General features: G+C 40.2%; 1 protein-coding gene across 10 annotated transcripts in view; it reads left to right on the forward strand.

Moving 5' to 3' along the window:
* The window catches only part of LOC134536589 (gastrula zinc finger protein XlCGF57.1-like), a 331362-nt gene that overhangs the window by 48394 nt on the left and 257755 nt on the right, over positions 1 to 25213 (forward strand). For 8 of the 10 annotated variants that reach the window (XM_063376346.1, XM_063376350.1, XM_063376351.1 and 5 more), the window contains one exon: positions 11525 to 11594. In XM_063376346.1, coding sequence (XP_063232416.1) covers positions 11525 to 11594 — 70 coding nt within the window. Of the gene's footprint in view, positions 1 to 11524; positions 12421 to 25213 lie in introns of those variants that run through there. The other 2 variants (XM_063376353.1, XM_063376355.1) reach the window with 1 other exon arrangement.

The raw sequence follows: 25213 nt of genomic DNA on the forward strand, positions 1-25213 counted from the left end.
AAGGCAATAAAAATGACATACTCAATATTTGGAATACAATAAATACCTTAAGCCCTACATAATTGCTGCGATATTCACAATAAATGCTTTTCTTAAATATAGTAATTAAAAAACATCGTAAATAAATTATGAACATACATATTATGGTGAAGGAAAGTGGACACTATCACACTGAAAAATCTTAGAGGGTAGTTTTCCTCATCTTATTTCTTTCTTTGCGTTTTTGGTCTTGTTCGTTAAAATATTTCATGTTCAAATACTTGATACGCATATACGTTCTTGTCCTGACAAAACAGTATATAACTTCTTCTGGATATTTATTTTCAGTAGTTCCGCAAATAATTTTAGTCAGTGATTCAAAAATCCGCTCTTTTTTGCACAAATTGTTGCCATGAATATTATCAAAACACATTTCAGCGATCTTTATTAATTCAAAAAATTCATTAGTGGGACATTTTAAGTTACCCTTTGATTGTACATGTATCCAGCTATCGTCCTCCGAATTGAAATCCGTAGTGCCAAGGTCAGGATATTTATTTCTGAAACGGTGAGCTATATAGCCAGAAACATATTTCAGCCCTTCAAGAGAAATTTCGTCACTTGAAAGGGGCCTGGCCTCTAAATCTAAGTCTATTTCTTCCATGTCAGCAAGATCTATTTCATTTAAAGGTGATTTCTCTTGAAATGTCTTTGTAAAATACATTTCCTTGCACAAAAGTAGTTCTGTAATTTCATTCTGATAAGCACTGTCCTGTTCCATTTCATTTGACGAAAAATCACTTACCAAACACATTTCGTCTGTCTTCTCATCCGTGTTTTTCCGTTCAGCAAAAACTGCTGCAGAATGTTTTCACAATATGTAGTTTATAATTCTGTATTTAAAGTAAATGGGCGACAGATGCGTATTTTATTATTACTGCTTTATATTAGCTTCACCTGTATGTTTGTTTGTCTGTCCGTCTGTAACTCTTTCGACTAAGAGTGAGTGGCTCATCACTGTAAAATGTCCCACCAATTTCATCATGTTCGTTAGCCGAGCGGTCTAAGGCGCGCGACTTCTGAGACGTCAGCTTTCGGATTCAGCGATCGTGGGTTCTACTCCCGGCCACGCCGGAAAAAAAAAATTTTTTTTTTTCTGGTAAATTCTAAGATTATATCCATACATCTAACTGTAAATGATTCGGAGAGACTTTACCATTTCTTTGTGACGTTGCAACTCCAAATAGTTATCTCAGATGGTAATAAGTAGTGTCGGTAACTCATTTCCCTATGATAATTATACATAAATATAGTTTAAAAAACTAAAAAAACATGCTTTTAAAGAATATCAAACTAAAAAGTTAAAAATAAATATAGTTTAAAAAACTAAAGAAACATGCTTTTAAAGATTATCAAACTAAAAAGTTAAAAATAATTTTAAAATTTAATTTATGACAATAGTATATAAGCAATACTAGTATAAATGAGAAAAAAGCATGGGGCGCTTAATATACATAAAATATGGCACAAAGCGTCTCAAGCCATATTTTGATGTTCCATACCTCTAATATACGGACAGAGAAAAAACCACTCTAACACATCTTAGTTCAGTTTAACTGTTAACAAATATTTAGGTTAACAGGTCCTATACATATTTCCGAATGTTTTAATGACTGAGTTATACTGGACATTAATTAAATTGATCGCTGATATTTATACTTTTAAACGAAATTTTGAAATTATCATTTTATGTAAACTCTAATGCGTTAATAAGTGTAACGCAACACTACACACAGGTAGTGATGTCTAGTGCACTGCCCTATGCACATTAGTTAACAAAAAAATAAAATGAAATATTAATTACTGATAAATAATACCTTGATGTCGTGATATAAGTAACACATGCTTATCTGATATTTATCTCAATTAGAATACGAAATAGGAAGATAAAATAATTAACTGATTTTAAGACTGATTTATTACTTACACAGTACAGTGCATTTTGAAGACAAATGGGTCTTAAGAAGCGAAAATCGTACTCGATTAAAGGATGGTATGGTGTTCGGTATATTAAGGTTTCCCTCAAAGTAACGGTTTCAGAATGCTTTCAAGATATTAGTTACATCCCAACATAAGTTTAAAACATTTCTCTTAAGAGTGTGCTTCGTAGCATTAAAAAATGTGCCTTAATTATTTTGCAAATTTATCATTGTTATGGTGACGATGTCAGGGGTTTTCGTAATTTTTTTTTAGAAATATAGTACAGTATTAGCAACTACGCTAAGAACTGTTATTTTATTCACACAGAGAAAAGAAATACAAAATGCTAAAATTTGGCGTTTGTCTTTGTATATACTATATAGGTTTGTTATTATATGTGTGTTGTAACATGAATAAAAATGTTAAATATATTCAACAATATTTGGTAATTATATATATTAAAAAACTTTTATGTACGCGACTTGAAACTACGTGAAAGGTTTTCAGTCTATAAAGGCCTATTCTATGATTTTTTTAAAATTATTAATTCTTATGCAAACAATTAATAAAATTGGAAGTTTCTTACATTGTCAGTATATGCATAGCATTACAGTTATTCCAAACAATTCTCTACCAGTGTTTACCTAAGGTTTGCATGTTACGTTGGTTCTTCTACTAATACACGTATATTACAAGAGGTTTATAATAGATTAAATGAGGTAAGTAAGAATTCGTTTTTATAAACGTTGTGTATGAAATTATAAATTTTGAGATGTATAATAACAAAAAGAAGTGCGTTCCGAAGACATGTCGGTAGTGTTACCCACTGAAACATTATTCCCACTTCAACTCTCTGTAAAAATAAAAGTATGGGGTTGAATGCGTCAAAAGGGGTATATAAATAAAATTTGAGGCTTCTTCCTTATTTCATACACTAGTGTCCCCCACTTACAATTGCAAACAAAAATTTTTCCTCGATGTTGTAATTTACTCTGCGTAATCACAAAAAATTTTGGCAGTAAATAAGTATTTAATTTTTAAAAATGAAAGCATTCATGTTTCGAAAAAAATATTAAAGCGATGTGGGGAAAAATGTTTATAGATACTCCAGTAAAATTTTCAGTTTGATTGTTTTGATAGTTTCGGAGCTGTTGCGAGTTTAGTTTGGATGATTCTCGGCCGCGCGAGGCGAGTTTGGCTCTTTTTCATTTTCTTCCAGCGTAGGAAGCCGATACCCGGCTTCACCTCGCATCCTCTGCTGGCCTTCCCTTGTCCTCTCCAGATGTATTACTGTATATTAGCTCCATGAGCGCGACCTTGACAGTCCCTTCGTTTCTTCGGTCTCCTCTCCGTCATCCCTCTACACCCCATTCTTCCCCCTCCCCACCCGCCGGCCGGAGCTCCGCCGGACTACCTGGTTGCGACAAGCGCCGCCCTTAGCGCCACGTCGCGGGGACATTCTTCCCGGCGGCGAGAGTTTTACACGCAGCACTAGAACTGTCACTCCAGAGGGCATGTTTTGAGTCGGATCGTATCAAAAACAAAAGGATATGAAAATATATACATAACTCAATAGTGTTCTGCCAATTATGTTTTCATTTTCATTTAAATTTATTCTTTAAATCGCTCCTGAAGTAGTCCAGCAGTGATCAATGGAAATTGTCAATATTAAACTGTAATTTCGACGAAGAAAATTTTTTCTTCTTACTTTTATATGTGCAGAAACCTATTCGTACACTCGTTTCTTGAACTATACTTAAGTTTAACATAATTATGTGTTTTCTAAATAATTCTGGCTTGGAATAAAAATAAATGCATTTAAAATGACATAACTCAGTAAAAAAAAAGTTTATTAAAAATATCCTAGGTATATTATGTCTTAAAAAAAAGCATCAAAAATAAATATGTACAGTTAAATTAGTTTTGTCGTAATATTTTCCATGCACCAATCGCCTTAAAAGAAAATTTACATGTCAGACAACTTCGTATTTCCGTTAATTAAATAAGCAAGTGGTAATGTCCGGTTGAATATTAGATTTCTACTTTAAAATACATCATTTTATTCGGAAAAGATACGTACACAAAGCGCTTGGCATCTAATAGCGAGACCAAAAACAACTTGTGACGTTTAGGCAAGAAGTGCACTAATACGTTAAAACGTTACGTACTCTCGAAGGGACGTTTACAGAGTCAAAGAGTAATGTACAGCCATTTTGTTGGATATGTTGTGCGTTACAGCGCTTGTGTCGCAAAGCAAAATATAATTTATGCACCACTGTTCATCTTGCATCTACTATGTACTGTGCAAACTGTTTTAATTTGTTCTCGTACAGTAAACAAACTAAAGACTTACGTTTTCTGTTTAAGAATTATATTTTCGTTTAAAAATGTTTTACCTATACAGTGCGGCTATTTTATAAAAACTTTAGTTTGTGATAGAAAACCTCTTCATATTTCTCAGCAGAAGTGTGAAAGTGTAAAATATGCCAAAACCTCAAGCAACCACCAAACTTCGTGAGTGCGAATTTCGTAATCGTGGGTTATATGCGAGTGATTAAAGAACATTAATGTGTCGACACTGCAATGTTACTGTCTCGTGGGATAGAAAGGACACCTGCAGAAAAATGTGGAAAGTGTTAAACACAAGAGTCTGGCTGCTAACAATATTGAAAAGAAAAGACAAATGTCTCTCTCAGCTATGTTGCAAACCGCAAAAAAAGAAAAAAGATTCAGCAAACGAAATAGCGAAAGACACAGTGGAAGCTTTTTTTAAAGCAAATATACCATTGGAAAATCTTGATGATCCCAACATTCGGAGTTGGATGGACACATGTATTGAAGGAGTGGGCAATTTACCACACTCAAGAACCCTTTGAGAAAAATATGTTCCTGAGCTTGCTAGTTCACGTTGTAACTACTCAGAGTATTTACAGTTATTATTTGTGTCATATTATTATTATTATTATTATTCATTTTTTATGTACATATTATTTCATTGATATTTAAATGTGAGTTCTAACAACCCAGGATACACTTTTTGATTTAATCCAAACTCCTAGGCTTGTTTCTATTTGGTCATCTACACATTTCCTTGGGATATTATTCAGTTTTATTACAGTTCATGAGCCAAGCATTATGTCATAGACAAAATAACCAAATCCACATCGCTGTCTTTGCTGTGTTAACGAGTCTACTTTGTTTTTCGCCTGGAGTTGCTACAACCGGGGGAGATTAAAAAAAAGATGGCCGTGTACGGTGGGGAGAGAATGTAATAGTCAACCATGGTGAAATGACCTAAGGCCTTGTGCTAGTTTGTGTGTTATTACATATTTTCGGCGTTCTACATGGACGATAGATATTCTAAGAAAATAATTCTATCTTGTGATATGCATGGTTTGCATATTTATTAAATTTTCATATGTTTCAACTCGCCCATGTGATGTCTTGATGTATGGTTCCTGCCGAAACGACGCAGAACATGGGTCGCAGACAAAGCCACCGTCTAGACCAGGGGTCGGCAACCTGCGGCTCGCGAGCCACATGCGGCTCTTTGGATGCGAAGCTGCGGCTCTTTAGTTCCGTACCAGAAATACTGCATAACCAGGTCATTTATACAGAAAATACTTTTTTTATTACAAACCAGTAGTAAGTCTGGTTTTTTTCCACGCTTGTTATATTTTACTAAACAAAATGTCATCAAGCAGTTAAATTATCCATTTAAAGCTATCCATCCGCCCGAGTACTTACAGGCCCACCCAACAGATAGGCTTATATATGAATAAATTTTTCTTATGAATAAATAGATTAGTTTTTTTATCAAAAAACTTTATTTATGCAAGTAGGTACTATTTATTGTAGGCAATAAAAAATTTTGTGGCTCTTTAAAAAACATTGAAATTTTGTAAATTTTAATTTTTGGCTCTTCCGACTCAAAAGGTTGCCGACCCCTGGTCTAGACCGATGATTAATCTGTCTTCGCTTCAGTGAGACCGTTCCTATTATTTCAACTTTTAAGATGCGGAATGGGTTGGTGGAGGCCTAGTTCCAGAACAACTATAGCCAGCCGTAGTCTAGTAGTCCATTCCAGCATACGCCTCCTAGCCGTAGTCAACGAGGGAAGTACCTAGTGGTCCTGAAGAAGAAGGACTCCGAGCTTCTACACACTGAGAGCCGTGTGATGTCCCTCCCCAGTGATGTGTCTACTTAATATATACTTTAGGAAAATTACTCTATTAAAATATAACATATTTGCGATGTTAACCATTTTTAGCAAAACGCTGGGTTTTTAGGAATCTCACCAACAAACACATATAGTTAATGATTTAAGGTTGTTTAAGGAATTAACATATTAGTGTCAGATTGGTTATATTATCTAATCTTTCATATATAGGTTCTGTGACACCCATTCTTAAATAAAAGAATTATTAACGCATATCAGTAATTTATTATTTATACTCATTAGTCACAAAGTAATACACACTGGAAGATTACATAACAACTTTAAACATATTTTAAATGGAACCCATCAAATTATTCACACAATTCATATATCACTTTCTATAAATTATCGTTATCTTGAAGATTAACTATAAACGTGCTGGTTAAGCTACCGGGCAGGCTTAGAGAAATACAGCCGTAACACCAAGCAAATGTTAAAAACTTTATTATCATACAGTCGGAAAGTATATATGAGATTACAACGTCTTGAAGAGGTCAAAGCAAAGTTACTTGGAAAGAAGATTGACATTCTTTGCGACGAGACAACAGACAAAATGGGGAGGTGCGTGTTTTTTGTGCTTTTTAGGATTTTGACAGATTCTAGTCCTGAACTTCTTGTTGGTAGTGTTCACTTTCTCGAAAGCGCCAATGTCACACATTGCTCAACATGTGCCATGTTGGGCACACAAGCTAAGTCTGGTTGGCAGCATTTGGACTCAGGAGTTAAAAGATCTCAATGAAGTAGTTGTCAAAACAGAGAATGTGTTTCTGAACACGAAGAAGAGAAAACACTTGTATTCTCAGTTCCTCAGAGAGAATAAAGGTGAAAACTGCCAGTTGTTTCCAATGCCTGTAGTCACAAGGTGGAATTCCTGGTTTGAAGTGTTTTCTACCTTGCTGACTACTTTCATTTGGTTGTGTAGTATTGCAAGTCAGATGAAGGCTACCCAAAATGCTGCTGTGCTGTTCTTGTCCTCTTTAAGTTACAGTGAAATAAGTGTGATTCAATGCCTGGCGGTAGTTGTGAAAGAAAATGGAAAGTGTCTTGTTGATTTAACAACGAGGCTAGACGGCTGGAGCTACCTAAACGCTCATATTTTGCATGGTGAGCTTACCAAGGTGCAGCGCAACTTTGAAAACATGAAGCAGTGCATTTTTTTTTGACGAAACAAAACAAGTTTTGGACCACATGAACACGACGAAAGCAGCTGCTGTGAAAAGAAGTGTAGTGCAAGTGGCTACAAAATCTCTGGTGAAGCTTACCAGCTTGATGGCTACAGATCCAAGCAGACTTGACTTTGAAACACTGACTGTCTTTGATCCAAAAAAATTGGTTGTCTGTAAAGTCGGTTTACGGACGATAGTTTAACGTGACAACGTCATAACAAAACATTGTTGAAATGATTGCATACTTTTATGAATAAAATTGAATCATGTTTATTGAATTATCACTATTTTGTATGGATAAAAAGAAGGAGTGAAATGAAATCTACAATTTAATTGATAAATTTACTTTTATTTGCAGTCATTAATTCAAATATGTTTATTACTTTAATGAAGAGATTATTTTAAATATAACTTTTTCAATGAAAGTGATTGTTTAATTGGAATGTTCAATTGGCTCCATAAAATAGTATATTCCCTTGCACATCGGTTAGGCGGTTCAACTTGATATTAAAATTTCTATATTTTTTTAAATTCTCTTTTATGTTTCTTTTTGTTTATTGCTCTTTATTTTGGAAAAAATGGAAAAATAACCAAAAAAATTTATTAATAAAAAAATAGTTTAGTTAAAGTACTAAATTTAAAAGCTACTTTTGAAAAGCGCGCCTTAACCTATTTAATATAATAGTAGATTCATAGGCCAATCGAGTGGAAGATAGATGTGGCGCAAGCTAGAATGAACGTAACGGGAGTCATCCTTTTTCTTGCGTGCAGCCGGCATTCATCAATTTATTGGACATTGTCACGTCAAAAATATTTTGATTACAGACATGAGCCCTATTTTGCTTGCTAAGTTGTGTAAAGTTTCTACTTCGAAAGAAATGGACCACCAGGAGCTGATCACCGGTTTTGGAGAGTTAAAATAATTAGTTGAGAAACAAATGAAGAAAGCAGTGTGGATGTAGAGAACGCACTTCAAGTAGTAAAACTTTCACAACCTGAATTTTCTGACAAGTGCCTGGAAGCAGTATGGATGTTGTGTGCAAACGTTGATTTGGAACGCTTCTTGTCGCAATACAATAATAATATTCTCACTGACAAGAGAACTAATTTGAAACAAAATTTAGCTACAATGGCTATTTTTTTTTGACATGACGTCTAATAAATCGATGAACGCCGGCTGCACGCACGAAAAAGTGTCCCGATCTGCACATTGTCCTGTTACGCTGTGTCCCGTTATGCTCAATGTACGCTTGCGATGCATCTATCTCTCTTTCACTCGATTGGAACAACCATCGATTTGACTTTTTTGAGGCACATTAAACTTGAAACACTCCCATTTGTTTCATACTTTTCCTATCATCGTCCTATCCTTAACAGAATAACACAGATTGGAAGAAGTTAAATAGCAAACATGTATAAAAGTTATAGTTAAAATAATCTCTTCGTTATAGTAATAAACATATTTGAATCAATGAGTGCAAATAAAAGTAAATTTATCAATTAAATTGTAAATTTCATTTCACTCCTTCTTTGTATCCATACAAAATAGTGATAATTCAATAAAAATGTAAGTAATGTTTGCATTATTGAGTGTCCCTCATAGCAATGCCTCCACAGAGCAAATTTTTAGTTCTGTGCGAAAAAAATCATACTGAATTTAGGCCGTCATTGTCAACAGTCTCTCTTTCTACACTTCTAATTCAAAAAGTAAAGACTGCATCAGATGGGGAAGTGTGCTCCAAAAAACATTTTTTCCATAAACAGTTGCAGGCTGCAAAACATGCAACGAAACAACATCTGACTTCGAGTTTAATGTTAGTGTAAAGTGTATGACACATACAACATCAACGTTTTATGTGAAGAGTGCATTTCTTTATTTCAAAATGCTGTTATCAGTGGGCCTATGCTGAAAAATGTAGTTTAATGTATGTTCTGTAGTGTTATTAACAAGGGTGTTGGGGATGGGGTGACTAAACATCCCCCCCCCCTCCCGGGCAACTCACCACACCGAATCCTGGATATGCCTCCGAGTGATTACTGATGACTGGCATGAAAGGTTGGCAGCTATGGAATAAATTATTTTCAAAATCGCTGCAAAACTACCAGGCATGGCCTTAAACAAAAAAAGAAAACAGGCCTATTTGCACAATATTTCCACTTATACCGTTTTAGTTTCGTAACATTGGGTTTAGACCTACGCAAAAGTTAAGCATTTCTAAAGTTATAGGAAGCATAAAAATATTATCCTGTCACGGAAAAACGTAACTTATTAAAAAAACATAACGCCTACATTTTTTTTAAACACACAGCACTGACACACAAGCGGGAGAGAACCACCACACTAAAAATTAACTTATGAAGAAATAAATTGACACTCGTCAATACAAAACTTTAATTCTTATTGAATAATTCTACAAAGAATGCCTGTTTCTTTTTACCAGAACTGTTTTCTATTAAATACTCTTTGATGTTTTCCCACTGCCTCAAAATATCGAATATCGGTGCTCGCACTGCTATCAAACATGAAGGTGTTTGAGATGTCTACTGCATTAAGAGCCCTTGTCGGTTTTTGCTGTTCTGCACCGTCCAAATCGCAGCTCTCGTCATCAGACGACCGGTTTTGTCCACTGACTATCTCCTCGTCGCCGAGTTCACCCCAAGCTGCCAAACCGTCATCGGCCGTGACGTATTCTTCATATGAACAGTTTGGAGCCAGTTTTTGCCACGTTTTCTCGTCACACGGCCGGGTAATTGTGCCGTGGGCTCGTTGACACTCCGACAAAGTGTTTTGTCTGGGCTCCGATGAAGTGCCTGGAGTGGGCTCAGACGAACTGCCTGGCTGGGTTTCGGCGGACGTACCACTCGGCGACATAGCAGTAACAGGCATGGTCACTTGCATTTCGTTTTCTGGCAGAGTGGCTGAGGCATCTGTATTGTCAGCTCCAAAGTTTGCATGTCGAAAGCAGTTCGAAATGGTCTCTGGTGTAATTTAATTCCAGCTAGCAACAATTCCGTGTAGGGCTTTGAAAACGTCCCACTTCTTTAGCGGCCTCCCCAGATCCAGAGATAACACCAAGCTACGCACAAGTTTTCCTTTAAACTTCAGTTTCATCTGCTGGATAATGCCTTGGTCGAGGGGCTGAAGAATGCTGGTGGTGTTTGGCAGCAAGTCCACTAGCTCAGTGTTAGTTAAATTATCCACAGCTGGATGGCAACGGCAATTATCAACAAACAGTACTATTTTCTTATTTCGGTAAACCAATCGAGCATCAAAAGCCCAAAGCCACTTGGTGAATACAGTTGAAGTAACCCATGCCTTTTTATTGTGGTCGTGTTATTCTTAAATACCGCGGGGCTTTTTAAACTTGCCTATAACCAATGACTTCATTTTATTGCTGCCGTCCATGTTGCAGCATAGCAACACTGTTAGGTGTTCTTTGCTTCGTTTTGCACCTTTGCATGCATCTCCTTTAACAGAAAGAGTGCGATCTGGCATGAGATTGTAAAACATGCCAGTCTCATCTGCATTGTAAATGTCGCAAGGCTTGTATCTCTTTAAGATGTTGCTGAGTGCTGGCAGACATTCAGTCACAGATGCCTGGTACATTGACAGAGTACAATGACCTTTCTCCGTGTACGGCGCGCTATTGACGGTAAATTTCCATCAATTTGCGGCCTTTTTTTTTTAAATTTTTTACTGTGACGCAAATTGTATAGCCCGTATTTGTTATAGACCATGCAGGTTGCAACTGTATTTTAATAAACTTTAACGTATTTCGTACTATTTTCATATATTTTTTTGCTTCATTTTTCATGGTTTCTGAAATTCTGTACGTAAGACCGAGGTGTACGTACGAACCGGGGGCCGTACGAGCAAGGTTTTACTGTATTGATTGGCCGTTACAGAGGGTGGGAATATCTAGTGTTTGTCACTCTGCCGGACTCACGACACCAATAATATTTTTTAATTGAATGGCCTTAATTTATTTTACTATGATTCCATTTGTTATAGCTCTTTAGGAAAGATCAACAGCATCTGGAACTGAGTGATACATTAAAAATCCCAACATTCATCACTGTATGTAACAAGAACTTGACCCTATGTTTGTAGTGCACAACTCACGTAGGTTAGTGAGCTAAGGCATCAGGAGCCCAGGTGACAGGGTTGTGTGTGTTGCAGTGTTCCTGTACCGGTCTGTGCCAGCAAGTGAAGGAGGAGATAACTATAGAAGAGCACCCTGCTGCCCCAGGTACTGGCCTGCCATACTCTATACCAGTAGCATTCTGCAGCAACTAGCTGTGGTGTATGCATCATGCAGCTATGCATGGTGGTGATGTCTAGTGAATTTGGATTATGACAGAATGTTTGGATGTTCACATACACATTATATCTTGCAAATAAGTCCCGCTGTTGCTTCGCTTCAACAGTTCAAATCAAGGACAGACACATCTTTGGGATGGCGGCCTAAGTTTACTTAAGCCCCATCGTGGATCGAATGCCTTAAATGTGGTCACTGAATGTATAATTATGTATGTCCAAAATGAGGTTTATAAACATAAACCACACTTTCCGCACACAGCAACATATGTTCCCATGTAGAGAACACTCATCATTAGAGGTCTCCAAGTCATTTATTTGACCGGCTCGTTCATTGACTTTTGGTGATAACACTGGTCTGCAGAAGATATTATTTTTCGTGCCCGGACATCATTCCTGCCACACTTATGTAAAATAACTTCCTGGTTCAGAATATGACCCCCGTTTTCCCTTAGCAATCAACATTTTTGGGGGATGTGCCCCCCCCCCCCCCCCTCCCCATTTTTATCACTTTTCAATCATTTGGAGGGATGAAAGGGTTTATTTTAGCCTTTATATTTCTGAGGTGCTATAAAGGTGAAACATACCAGAACTTAAAAATTTGTTGCAAGGAGGTAGATTTAGGGGGATCACCCCTTTAAGTTGTATTTAAAAAAAATAAAAAAAATATGGATTTTTCCACTTTTTTTTTTTAATTTTGTTCACTTATCTCAATATTTCAGTTTTCAACCCTCTGTAGTCCCCCGAACACTCCCAAATATTATATTAATAAATATATATATGTATATACAACAATAAAAATGTACAGCAACAGTTCAGAAGATTCACTCTATACCATGCTGGTGTTCTCAGTATATAGCATGCACAGGTTTGCACAGGAATTTTTGTGTTTTGACAAGTTTAAACTTGCATTGCTCATGTCACTATAGTCCTGCACTGTAATCCTTATCTTTCGTCAGTACATCTCTAGCGATCGTAGAGTCGACTTGTCTGTGTTCTAGGCAGGCATTTTCTTTTTTTCCAAGTTGTTTACACTGTGTAAAATGTTAGACTTGTTTTCCTCTGGCTTTTTCCAAGTGAATTACAGTATGTGAGTGTGAGTTGTGTTTAATATGAAGCATTGATTTACTGTTTAATTACGCTACGCTAGTGTAAAAATCATCCAGACTGCTTCTGCTATGTTTGCAGGGAATTGACTTTAAAACTGCTAGTAAATTTTACTTTGATTGCCAAGTGGGTGATCAGGACAAGGATTGGGCTCCAACTGTTTGCTGCACTACTTGTTACAGTGGCTCGACCAAATGGCTCAACGGTACTTATAAATAAATGCCATTTGCTGTGCCTGTGGTTTGGCACGAACCTTTCTGTCATCTCACAGATGTTACTTTTGTATGATTTCCACCATCGGGTTCTCTAGCAAAAGTAAGCATATAATTCAGTATCCTAACATCCCTTTATCTCTAAAACCACTTCCTCACAACAAATCTTTGCCAATTCCAGTTCCTCCATAAACCTATACTGTAGACCAGAAGCGGATTTGAAAGACTTTGAGCTGCAGCCTGGACCATCAAATGATATGTCCACCGATGATGAAGAGTGTTCAGCTGATTCAGCTCATCAACAACACCTCCTCATTACTCAGTCAAAATTGAATGATCTCGTCAAGGATTTGGAGTTACCTAAGAGTAAAACTCAACTTCTTGGATCTCAACTTCAGCAGTGGAATCTCTTGGAAAAGGGTGTAAAAATCTCTTCTTACAGGACAGGCAGTCAACCCTGATATTACCTTTTTTCGGAAGATGAAGGCTTAGTGTATTGATGATAGAACTGAAGATGGCATGTGACCCAGATAAATGGAAATTGTTTGTAGATTCATCAAAGACAAGCTTGAAGTTGTCCTGTTGGTCAATGGGAATGAGCCAACCATCAGCCCCAGTTGCATACTCTGTGGATGCGAAGGAGATGTACGAAAACATCAGCAGAATCCTTGATAAAATCAATTATCATGATTATAATTGGAAACTTTGTGCTCACTTAAAAGTTAGTTGTTGCTCTACTTTAGGGCCTGCAATCGGGCTTCACAAAATACAGCTGCTTCCTTTGTGAAGGGGACAGCTGAGCCCGAGACAAACATTACGTTGTACGAACTGGCTTCTGTGAGAAAGTTTTACTCCCAGTCAGGAAAATGTTGCTCAAGAACCTCTGGCCCGAATGAAAATTATTGGCTGTCTTTGCACATCAAACTCGGATTGATCAAGAAGTTGGTGAAAGAAGTGGACAAGACAGGTGATGCATTTAAATTTTTGAAAACTAAATTTCTTTGTCTCTGTGAAGCTAAAATCAAGGAAGAAGTTTTCGTGGGCTACCAGATATAGAAAACTTTTTCAAGATTTAACATTATTTATTGAAAACTGATATTGGGTTGCATTCCGAAACGTGTGAGAACTTTTTGGGTAAAAAAGAAGTGATGATTAGGTCACTCAATTCGAGGAACTGCTGTCAGCACACGAGGCTATGGAGTGTAACATGTTTCTTAAAGTGTATTTCCTTCACTCTCACCCGGATGAACACATAAGTTCGAGAGGAGATTTTCAGTGAAGTGGAAGGCAATCATGTGTTGGCAGAGTACTGCTGGTTTTTGGTATGTGAAACTTCTGCATCAGGGTACAAAAGGAAAGCAAGCACTAAATGAAGCTACTTATCTTCTTTATTTATTATTCTTCCCTCTAAAATATTGAAAAATTATGAAAATATGTGGGGCCCCTCCCCAGAAACCAGTGGGTGATGGGGAAGAAGGTCATATTTAGGAGGTGATTTTACACAAGAATCAGCAGGATTGGTGTGTGTGCCGATTATCAATCATGCAGAACAGTGTAATTGGGTGCTTGTTGCTGTTCTGTTTATGTTTTCTAGGCTTTTTTTCTTACTAGCAGTTTCTTCTTTGCCAGCTTTTATTTCCTTTAATGCCCGCTTTACTGGTGAACTTGATAAAACCAATAGAGAGAAAGCTTCCAGAATGAATGCTTAGTTATAGGTCTGCAACAGGAAGAACAGGAATTGAATTACTGCAGCTTGATTCGGAGATGGCTTTGACATGTCCGGGTTATGCAGTTTCTGTTCTGTGTCAGTTGTTGTTGGCTGTGATTGTCTTATCTGTACATATTGTATCCGTAGGGACACCTGTTTGTGGTGAAAATTCTTGGTTGATTTCGTCAATTTTTTTTGCTGATTTCAGTGTTTTTTCGTCAATTTTTATCCCATTTCGTCACAAATTTCGCTAAATTTTAGGTTGAGGAAAAAATTGTTAGCGAGAGTACTAAAACATAACAAGGCTTTTTTAATACACATACACATACTGTACAATTTTCTCATCGAAAAAACCATAAATGATGCAACAAAATAATTAAAACCAGTTTCTTAGTCAGAAAATGCTAACGTCATCATTAATTCCATGTTACAGGGCTTTAGGTTTACTCTCTTGTCACTTATTATGTTCCCATACATTGAGAAACTCCTTTCAGTATCTACGTTACTGATAGGAACCCACATTGATTTTAGTGCAGCATTAACAAAGTCAGGAAAATCACACTTGGGTAAAAGCAACATTTTAACTATATCAACATCTAAATCATCTGTTTGGCATGCATTTACAACAGAATAAGTACGGCAGTAAACACTCAGTTGGTGGAAGTTCACACAAGATGGGTATATTTTTCATGGCTTCGTGAATTTCATGATTTTTCAAAGCCAATTTCAAAATATTTCTGGGATCAAAAAGTTTACCAAGACATGAAACAAACTCCTTGGCACTATCGGACGCAATCAAATAATTCATTTTTTTAAGACACTTTTCTCCTACTAACTTTAACTGAGATGTCAGTTGAGACTGACTGCGTTTGGATAACTTTGTAAGTAAATCTGATGTTTTTACAAAAAAGAACCCATCTTTCAGTAACTGAAACATTATTCTGAGGTCACAATAATGAGAGGAAAGGGTTGGTGCCATCGGAACACTAGAATTCTCGAATTACTCAAGTTACCTGCAACTTTTATGGCAATGTTCGACAAGAGCAACTGCTTGACAATGTATCTTTCCAACTTCACATGCAGTCAGATTTTTGAAGTACAGAACATTAGCACTTTCTTCTTCCAGTGATTGCAGAAACTCTACCAGATCATGCAGATAATCACTTAGATACTCCACACACAGAAACCAGGAATTCCACCGCGTAATCACAGGGATAGAAAAAAGTTTGGCTTTCTGTGGCTGATCTTCATACTTATTTCTTAAAATCTCCAAGTAGGCATGCTTCCTTTTACGTGTGTTCAGAAAGGCATGCTTTGCTTGACAGACACAGGTATTCAACTCAACCAATACCACAGACCAAATATTCCCCACCAAATTCAATTTATGTGCCCAGCACTGTGTGTGCACCAACTACTCAGAAACCAGAATTCTGATTGCCCCAATACACTTGGTCATGTAGCTTGCCGAATCTGATGTTATTGAAACGATGTTGCAATACCTGATTTCCAGTTTCTGCGCAACATCAACAATGGCTTGTGAAAATTCAGTAGCATTAGCATTATTTAAAATTATCACTCCCCCTACATAAAGTGTTTGAGCTGAAGCATCTCCACACCCTAACACTTTAATAAGCACCATGAAAACACACTCCCCTTTCTTGTCTGTGGTTTCATCACACAGAATGGAAACCCTCTGGTCTTTCACAGCTGCCTTGATTCAATCTTCTTTTATTATTTCGGGGACATAGCCCTCTCTCAGCCGCGTTGCTGTTGGTAGATCTCCGGCACCTACATCATATTTTAAAATATTGTACATATTGTGCAACTTTTTTTTATTGACTTGCATAAACGAAATACTAGAAGCCCAACCACTATAGTACCGACACAATGTTGAAATGAGCAATACAATTGTAGGGCAAAATCTAAACTTTAAAAGGTTACACACTTTTTTTTAGAAGTAAATATCCCTACTGCAAATAGCTACTGGTATAAATAGAGGCAATAATGTTGCACAATATAATTTTCTTGACTCTTTCATCAGCTATTTACAGACGCTCCACAAGTTACTGCCAAACACAAAAAAGTTATTTAAAAATATCTTTAAAACTCACGTCGACTTACCTTCAATGTACTTATTCATCCACTCTCAGACTAGGATGATCAATTTTTTCCAGCGGAATAATAGCCTCCATGAATGCTCGCGTCGTAGATAAAACAAATTCACGTTTATCGTGTTTTGCCTTTTTAACACCAACTACCTGTGCTAATGAAACTTGTCGTTTGATGCCAGTAGATGTCGATGCGGTTAACCTATCCTTATTTTTTTTGTGCGCGACACTATTCTAAATGTGTTTGAGACATGTGTCTTTACTTTCCCACTCGATTCGTACATTACAGTATTTGCACATCAGTATTTTCTTTGCCTTATCAAAAATGTAAAAGCCGTCATCTGCATATTCTCTTTCACGGTCATATATCGTTACAACCATTTTCAACGAACCTCAGCAAATACCTATCTGACTTCAGTACCTTGCCGTTTGTTGACTAACAATCCCGCGAAAAAAACAAGTGAATTGAAGTCTTTGTCCTTTAGCCAACTTGACGAAATTAAAAAGTTGTGCGTAATATCGCATGTGATAATTTTAAATTGTTGAGTTATTTGCGTTAACGTATCGGACTACACTGGGTATGCACTTGGTACAACGCCACAAATTGTTTTACCGTCGAATTTCATGGTCGCGCAGCTTAGAAGTGATGCGCCAGGGGGGGGGGAAGGGGCAGAGCAAATGAGTGCAAGTGTAAACGAACAAAAGAGCACTCACGCCGAGCGCCCATTTATCGAATTCGCACCGGTTTCGACTTTCAGGATCGATACATCAAAATAACGATGTAAATAAAAGAATGAGTCCAGAAAAACGTTATTTTTTCGCGTATTTCGCAATATCTTTGTTGTTTCGTGAAGTTTATCATTATACGTGAGAAAAAAAGAATTTCGTAATGATTTCGCGATTTTGCGCCTCGCGAAAAACAGGTGTCCCTATGTATCCGTACATTGGTTCAAAACAAAGGCAGAAAACATTCATTGCTTAGCTTCTAGACCTACAGTAGTCACAACTGGTAAGTCCTCTGATCCTACATTAGCCAAAAATAGTGAGTCCCCAGGTCCTACAGTAGAAAACACTGGTGAGTACCCTGGTCCTACAGAAGTCACCACTGATAAGTCCTCTGGTCCTACAGTATCCACCACTGGTGAGTCTTGTGGTCCTACAGTAGCAAACACTGGTGAGTCCTGTGGTCCTACAGTAACCAACACTGGTGAGTCCTGTGGTCCTACAGTAGCCAACACTGGTATCCTGTGGTCCTACAGTAAACAACAATGGTGTGCTGTGGTCCTACAGTAGTCAACACTGGTAAGTCCTGTGGTCATACAGTAGGCAACACTGGTGTCCTGTGGTCCTACAGTAGCCTCATCTGGTGAGTCCTGTGGTCCTACAGTAGCCAACACTGGTATCCTGTGGTCCTACAGTAAACAACAATGGTGTGCTGTGGTACTACAGTAGTCAACACTGGTGAGTCCTGTGGTCCTACAGTAGCCAACACTGGTATCCTGTGGTCCTACAGTAAACAACAATGGTGTGCTGTGGTCCTACAGTAGCCAACACTGGTATCCTGTGGTCCTACAGTAAACAACAATGGTGTGCTGTGGTCCTACAGTATCCACCACTGGTGAGTCTTGTTGTCCTACAGTAGCCAACACTGGTATCCTGTGGTCCTACAGTAAACAACAATGGTGTGCTGTGGTCCTACAGTAGCCAACACTGGTATCCTGTGGTCCTACAGTAAACAACAATGGTGTGCTGTAGAGGTGTAAAAGTAACGAAAAAATGTGTACCCGTATGTATTCGTTACTATAACAATTAGTACTCGTTACTTTCGTATCGTTACTCGTTACTTCTGATACCGCATGACATGGCACATGCTATGTTATGTAACGGCATCGAATCGAGTCGTATTTCGTACGTGTACAGTATGACGTCGCGTAAATAAAAATAAATCGAATATAAACAATTAAAAATATTTGATAATTAACAGCTTTTGTTAACCAAGAAACAATTAACTCTCATTAAAGCGGCTTTATTATAATATATATTTTAAGATAAGAACATAAAACGTGAAAATACGCGATTATAAAAAACAAAAACATACATATTTATAATTTGTAAAAAATACTTTCTTACGTTGTTTCTGTTCGAATCTAAAACTTTGTCTACACACACAATACCTTTAATAAACAGTAAAAAACTTGGACGACAAATTTCCAAATTATACTTTTATTAATAAACAAACATCTTTCTTTGTAACAAATACGCGCGCGCATGCGTGAAACATACGAAAGATGCGAGTAACGAAATGCATTCGTGTGTAACGTTTCGTTACTCGTTACTAGATGCCGCACCCGTTACTCAGTAACGAATACATACGGTTTGCTACAGCTCTAGTGTGCTGTGGTCCTACAGTAGCCAACACTGGTATCCTGTGGTCCTACAGTAAACAACAATGGTGTGCTGTGGTCCTACAGTAGCCAACACTGGTATCCTGTGGTCCTACAGTAAACAACAATGGTGTGCTGTGGTCCTACAGTAGCCAACACTGGTATCCTGTGGTCCTACAGTAAACAACAATGGTGTGCTGTGGTCCTACAGTAGCCAACACTGGTATCCTGTGGTCCTACAGTAAACAACAATGGTGTGCTGTGGTCCTACAGTAGTCAACACTGGTAAGTCCTGTGGTCATACAGTAGCCAACACTGGTATCCTGTGGTCCTACAGTAAACAACAATGGTGTGCTGTGGTCCTACAGTAGCCTCATCTGGTGAGTCCTGTGGTCCTACAGTAGCCAACACTGGTATCCTGTGGTCCTACAGTAAACAACAATGGTGTGCTGTGGTCCTACAGTATCCACCACTGGTGAGTCTTGTGGTCCTACAGTAGCCAACACTGGTATCCTGTGGTCCTACAGTAAACAACAATGGTGTGCTGTGGTCCTACAGTAGCCAACACTGGTATCCTGTGGTCCTACAGTAAACAACAATGGTGTGCTGTGGTCCTACAGTAGCCAACACTGGTATCCTGTGGTCCTACAGTAAACAACAATGGTGTGCTGTGGTCCTACAGTAGCCAACACTGGTATCCTGTGGTCCTACAGTAAACAACAATGGTGTGCTGTGGTCCTACAGTAAAAAACACTGGTGAGTCCTGTGGTCCTACAGTAGCCAACACTGGTATCCTGTGGTCCTACAGTAAACAACAATGGTGTGCTGTGGTCCTACAGTAAACAACACTGGTGAGTCCTGTGGTCCTACAGTAGCCACCACTGGTATCCTGTGGTCCTACAGTAAACAACAATGGTGTGCTGTGGTCCTACAGTAAACAACACTGGTGAGTCCTGTGGTCCTACAGTAGCCAACACTGGTATCCTGTGGTCCTACAGTAAACAACAATGGTGTGCTGTGGTCCTACAGTAAACAACACTGGTGAGTCCTGTGGTCCTACAGTAGCCAACACTGGTATCCTGTGGTCCTACAGTAAACAACAATGGTGTGCTGTGGTCCTACAGTAGTCAACACTGGTAAGTCCTGTGGTCATACAGTAGGCAACACTGGTGTCCTGTGGTCCTACAGTAGCCTCATCTGGTGAGTCCTGTGGTCCTACAGTAGCCAACACTGGTATCTTGTGGTCCTACAGTAAACAACAATAGTGTGCTGTGGTCATACAGTAGCTAACACTGGTGTCCTGTGGTCCTACAGTAAACAACAATGGTGTGCTGTGGTCCTACAGTAGTCAACACTGGTGAGTCCTGTGGTCCTACAGTAGCCAACACTGGTATCCTGTGGTCCTACAGTAAACAACAATGGTGTGCTGTGGTCATACAGTAGCTAACACTGGTGTCCTGTGGTCCTACAGTAAACAACAATGGTGTGCTGTGGTCCTACAGTAGTCAACACTGGTGAGTCCTGTGGTCATACAGTAGCCAACACTGGTATCCTGTGGTCCTACAGTAGCCTCATCTGGTGAGTCCTGTGGTCCTACAGTAGCCAACTCTGCTATCCTGTGGTCCTACAGTAAACAACAATGGTGTGCTGTGGTCATACAGTAGCTAACACTGGTGTCCTGTGGTCCTACAGTAAACAACAATGGTGTGCTGTGGTCCTACAGTAGTCAACACTGGTGAGTCCTGTGGTCATACAGTAGCCAACACTGGTATCCTGTGGTCCTACAGTAGCCTCATCTGGTGAGTCCTGTGGTCCTACAGTAGCCAACTCTGGTATCCTGTGGTCCTACAGTAAACAACAATGGTGTGCTGTGGTCCTACAGTAGTCAACACTGGTGAGTCCTGTGGTCATACAGTAGCCAACACTGGTGTCCTGTGGTCCTACAGTAGCCTCATCTGGTGAGTCCTGTGGTCCTACAGTAGCCAACTCTGGTATCCTGTGGTCCTACAGTAAACAACAATGGTGTGCTGTGGTCCTACAGTAGTCAACACTGGTGAGTCCTGTGGTCATACAGTAGGCAACACTGGTGTCCTGTGGTCCTACAGTAGCCAACACTGGTGTCCTGTGGTCCTACAGTAGCCTCATCTGGTGAGTCCTGTGGTCCTACAGTAGCCAACACTGGTATCCTGTGGTCCTACAGTAAACAACAATGGTGTGCTGTGGTCCTACAGTAGTCAACACTGGTGAGTCCTGTGGTCCTACAGTAACCAACACTGGTATCCTGTGGTCCTACAGTAAACAACAATGGTGTGCTGTGGTCCTACAGTAGTCAACACTGGTGAGTCCTGTGGTCCTACAGTAACCAACACTGGTATCCTGTGGTCCTACAGTAAACAACAATGGTGTGCTGTGGTCCTACAGTAGTCAACACTGGTGAGTCCTGTGGTCATACAGTAGCCAACACTGGTGTCCTGTGGTCCTACAGTAGCCTCATCTGGTGAGTCCTGTGGTCCTACAGTAGCCAACTCTGGTATCCTGTGGTCCTACAGTAAACAACAATGGTGTGCTGTGGTCCTACAGTAGTCAACACTGGTGAGTCCTGTGGTCATACAGTAGCCAACACTGGTGTCCTGTGGTCCTACAGTAGCCTCTTCTGGTGAGTCCTGTGGTCCTACAGTAACCAACACTGGTATCCTGTGGTCCTACAGTAAACAACAATGGTGTGCTGTGGTCCTACAGTAGTCAACACTGGTGAGTCCTGTGGTCATACAGTAGCCAACACTGGTGTCCTGTGGTCCTACAGTAGCCTCATCTGGTGAGTCCTGTGGTCCTACAGTAGCCAACACTGGTATCCTGTGGTCCTACAGTAAACAACAATGGTGTGCTGTGGTCCTACAGTAGTCAACACTGGTGAGTCCTGTGGTCATACAGTAGCCAACACTGGTATCCTGTGGTTCTACAGTAGCCTCATCTGGTGAGTCCTGTGGTCCTACAGTAGCCAACTCTGGTATCCTGTGGTCCTACAGTAAACAACAATGGTGTGCTGTGGTCCTACAGTAGTCAACACTGGTGAGTCCTGTGGTCATACAGTAGCCAACACTGGTGTCCTGTGGTCCTACAGTAGTCAACACTGGTGTCCTGTGGTCCTACAGTAGCCTCATCTGGTGAGTCCTGTGGTCCTACAGTAGCCAACACTGGTATCCTGTGGTCCTACAGTAAACAACAATGGTGGCTGTGGTCCTACAGTAGTCAACACTGGTGAGTCCTGTGGTCCTACAGTAACCAACACTGGTATCCTGTGGTCCTACAGTAAACAACAATGGTGTGCTGTGGTCCTACAGTAGTCAACACTGGTGAGTCCTGTGGTCCTACAGTAACCAACACTGGTGTCCTGTGGTCCTACAGTAAACAACAATGGTGTGCTGTGGTCCTACAGTAGTCAACACTGGTGAGTCCTGTGGTCATACAGTAGCCAACACTGGTGTCCTGTGGTCCTACAGTAGCCTCATCTGGTGAGTCCTGTGGTCCTACAGTAGCCAACTCTGGTATCCTGTGGTCCTACAGTAAACAACAATGGTGTGCTGTGGTCCTACAGTAGTCAACACTGGTGAGTCCTGTGGTCATACAGTAGCCAACACTGGTGTCCTGTGGTCCTACAGTAGCCTCATCTGGTGAGTCCTGTGGTCCTACAGTAACCAACACTGGTATCCTGTGGTCCTACAGTAAACAACAATGGTGTGCTGTGGTCCTACAGTAGTCAACACTGGTGAGTCCTGTGGTCATACAGTAGCCAACACTGGTGTCCTGTGGTCCTACAGTAGCCTCATCTGGTGAGTCCTGTGGTCCTACAGTAGCCAACACTGGTATCCTGTGGTCCTACAGTAAACAACAATGGTGTGCTGTGGTCCTACAGCAGTCAACACTGGTGAGTCCTGTGGTCATACAGTAGCCAACACTGGTATCCTGTGGTCCTACAGTAGCCTCATCTGGTGAGTACTGTGGTCCTACAGTAGCCAACTCTGGTATCCTGTGGTCCTACAGTAAACAACAATGGTGTGCTGTGGTCCTACAGTAGTCAACACTGGTGAGTCCTGTGGTCATACAGTAGGCAACACTGGTGTCCTGTGGTCCTACAGTAGCCAACACTGGTGTCCTGTGGTCCTACAGTAGCCTCATCTGGTGAGTCCTGTGGTCCTACAGTAGCCAACACTGGTATCCTGTGGTCCTACAGTAAACAACAATGGTGTGCTGTGGTCCTACAGTAGTCAACACTGGTGAGTCCTGTGGTCCTACAGTAACCAACACTGGTATCCTGTGGTCCTACAGTAAACAAAAATGGTGTGCTGTGGTCCTACAGTAGTCAACACTGGTGAGTCCTGTGGTCCTACAGTAACCAACACTGGTGTCCTGTGGTCCTACAGTAAACAACAATGGTGTGCTGTGGTCCTACAGTAGTCAACACTGGTGAGTCCTGTGGTCATACAGTAGCCAACACTGGTATCCTGTGGTCCTACAGTAGCCTCATCTGGTGAGTCCTGTGGTCCTACAGTAGCCAACTCTGGTATCCTGTGGTCCTACAGTAAACAACAATGGTGTGCTGTGGTCCTACAGTAGTCAACACTGGTGAGTCCTGTGGTCATCCAGTAGCCAACACTGGTGTCCTGTGGTCCTACAGTAGCCTCATCTGGTGAGTCCTGTGGTCCTACAGTAGCCAACTCTGGTATCCTGTGGTCCTACAGTAAACAACAATGGTGTGCTGTGGTCCTACAGTGGTCAACACTGGTGAGTCCTGTGGTCATACAGTAGGCAACACTGGTGTCCTGTGGTCCTACAGTAGCTAACACTGGTGTCCTGTGGTCCTACAGTAGCCTCATCTGTTGAGTCCTGTGGTCCTACAGTAGCCAACACTGGTATCCTGTGGTCCTACAGTAAACAACAATGGTGTGCTGTGGTCCTACAGTAGTCAACACTGGTGAGTCCTGTGGTCCTACAGTAACCAACACTGGTATTCTGTGGTCCTACAGTAAACAACAATGGTGTGCTGTGGTCCTACAGTAGTCAACACTGGTGAGTCCTGTGGTCCTACAGTAACCAACACTGGTATCCTGTGGTCCTACAGTAAACAACAATGGTGTGCTGTGGTCCTACAGTAGTCAACACTGGTGAGTCCTGTGGTCATACAGTATCCAACACTGGTGTCCTGTGGTCCTACAGTAGCCTCATCTGGTGAGTCCTGTGGTCCTACAGTAGCCAACTCTGGTATCCTGTGGTCCTACAGTAAACAACAATGGTGTGCTGTGGTCCTACAGTAGTCAACACTGGTGAGTCCTGTGGTCATACAGTAGCCACCACTGGTGTCCTGTGGTCCTACAGTAGCCTCATCTGGTGAGTCCTGTGGTCCTACAGTAACCAACACTGGTATCCTGTGGTCCTACAGTAAACAACAATGGTGTGCTGTGGTCCTACAGTAGTCAACACTGGTGAGTCCTGTGGTCATACAGTAACCAACACTGGTATCCTGTGGTCCTACAGTAAACAACAATGGTGTGCTGTGGTCCTACAGTAGTCAACACTGGTGAGTCCTGTGGTCATACAGTAGCCAACACTGGTGTCCTGTGGTCCTACAGTAGCCTCATCTGGTGAGTCCTGTGGTCCTACAGTAACCAACACTGGTATCCTGTGGTCCTACAGTAAACAACAATGGTGTGCTGTGGTCCTACAGTAGTCAACACTGGTGAGTCCTGTGGTCATACAGTAGCCAACACTGGTGTCCTGTGGTCCTACAGTAGCCTCATCTGGTGAGTCCTGTGGTCCTACAGTAGCCAACACTGGTATCCTGTGGTCCTACAGTAAACAACAATGGTGTGCTGTGGTCCTACAGTAGTCAACACTGGTGAGTCCTGTGGTCATACAGTAGCCAACACTGGTATCCTGTGGTCCTACAGTAGCCTCATCTGGTGAGTCCTGTGGTCCTACAGTAGCCAACTCTGGTATCCTGTGGTCCTACAGTAAACAACAATGGTATGCTGTGG

Source organism: Bacillus rossius, chromosome 11 (genome assembly GCF_032445375.1).
Source record: "Bacillus rossius redtenbacheri isolate Brsri chromosome 11, Brsri_v3, whole genome shotgun sequence".
NCBI lineage: Eukaryota > Metazoa > Arthropoda > Insecta > Phasmatodea > Bacillidae > Bacillus > Bacillus rossius.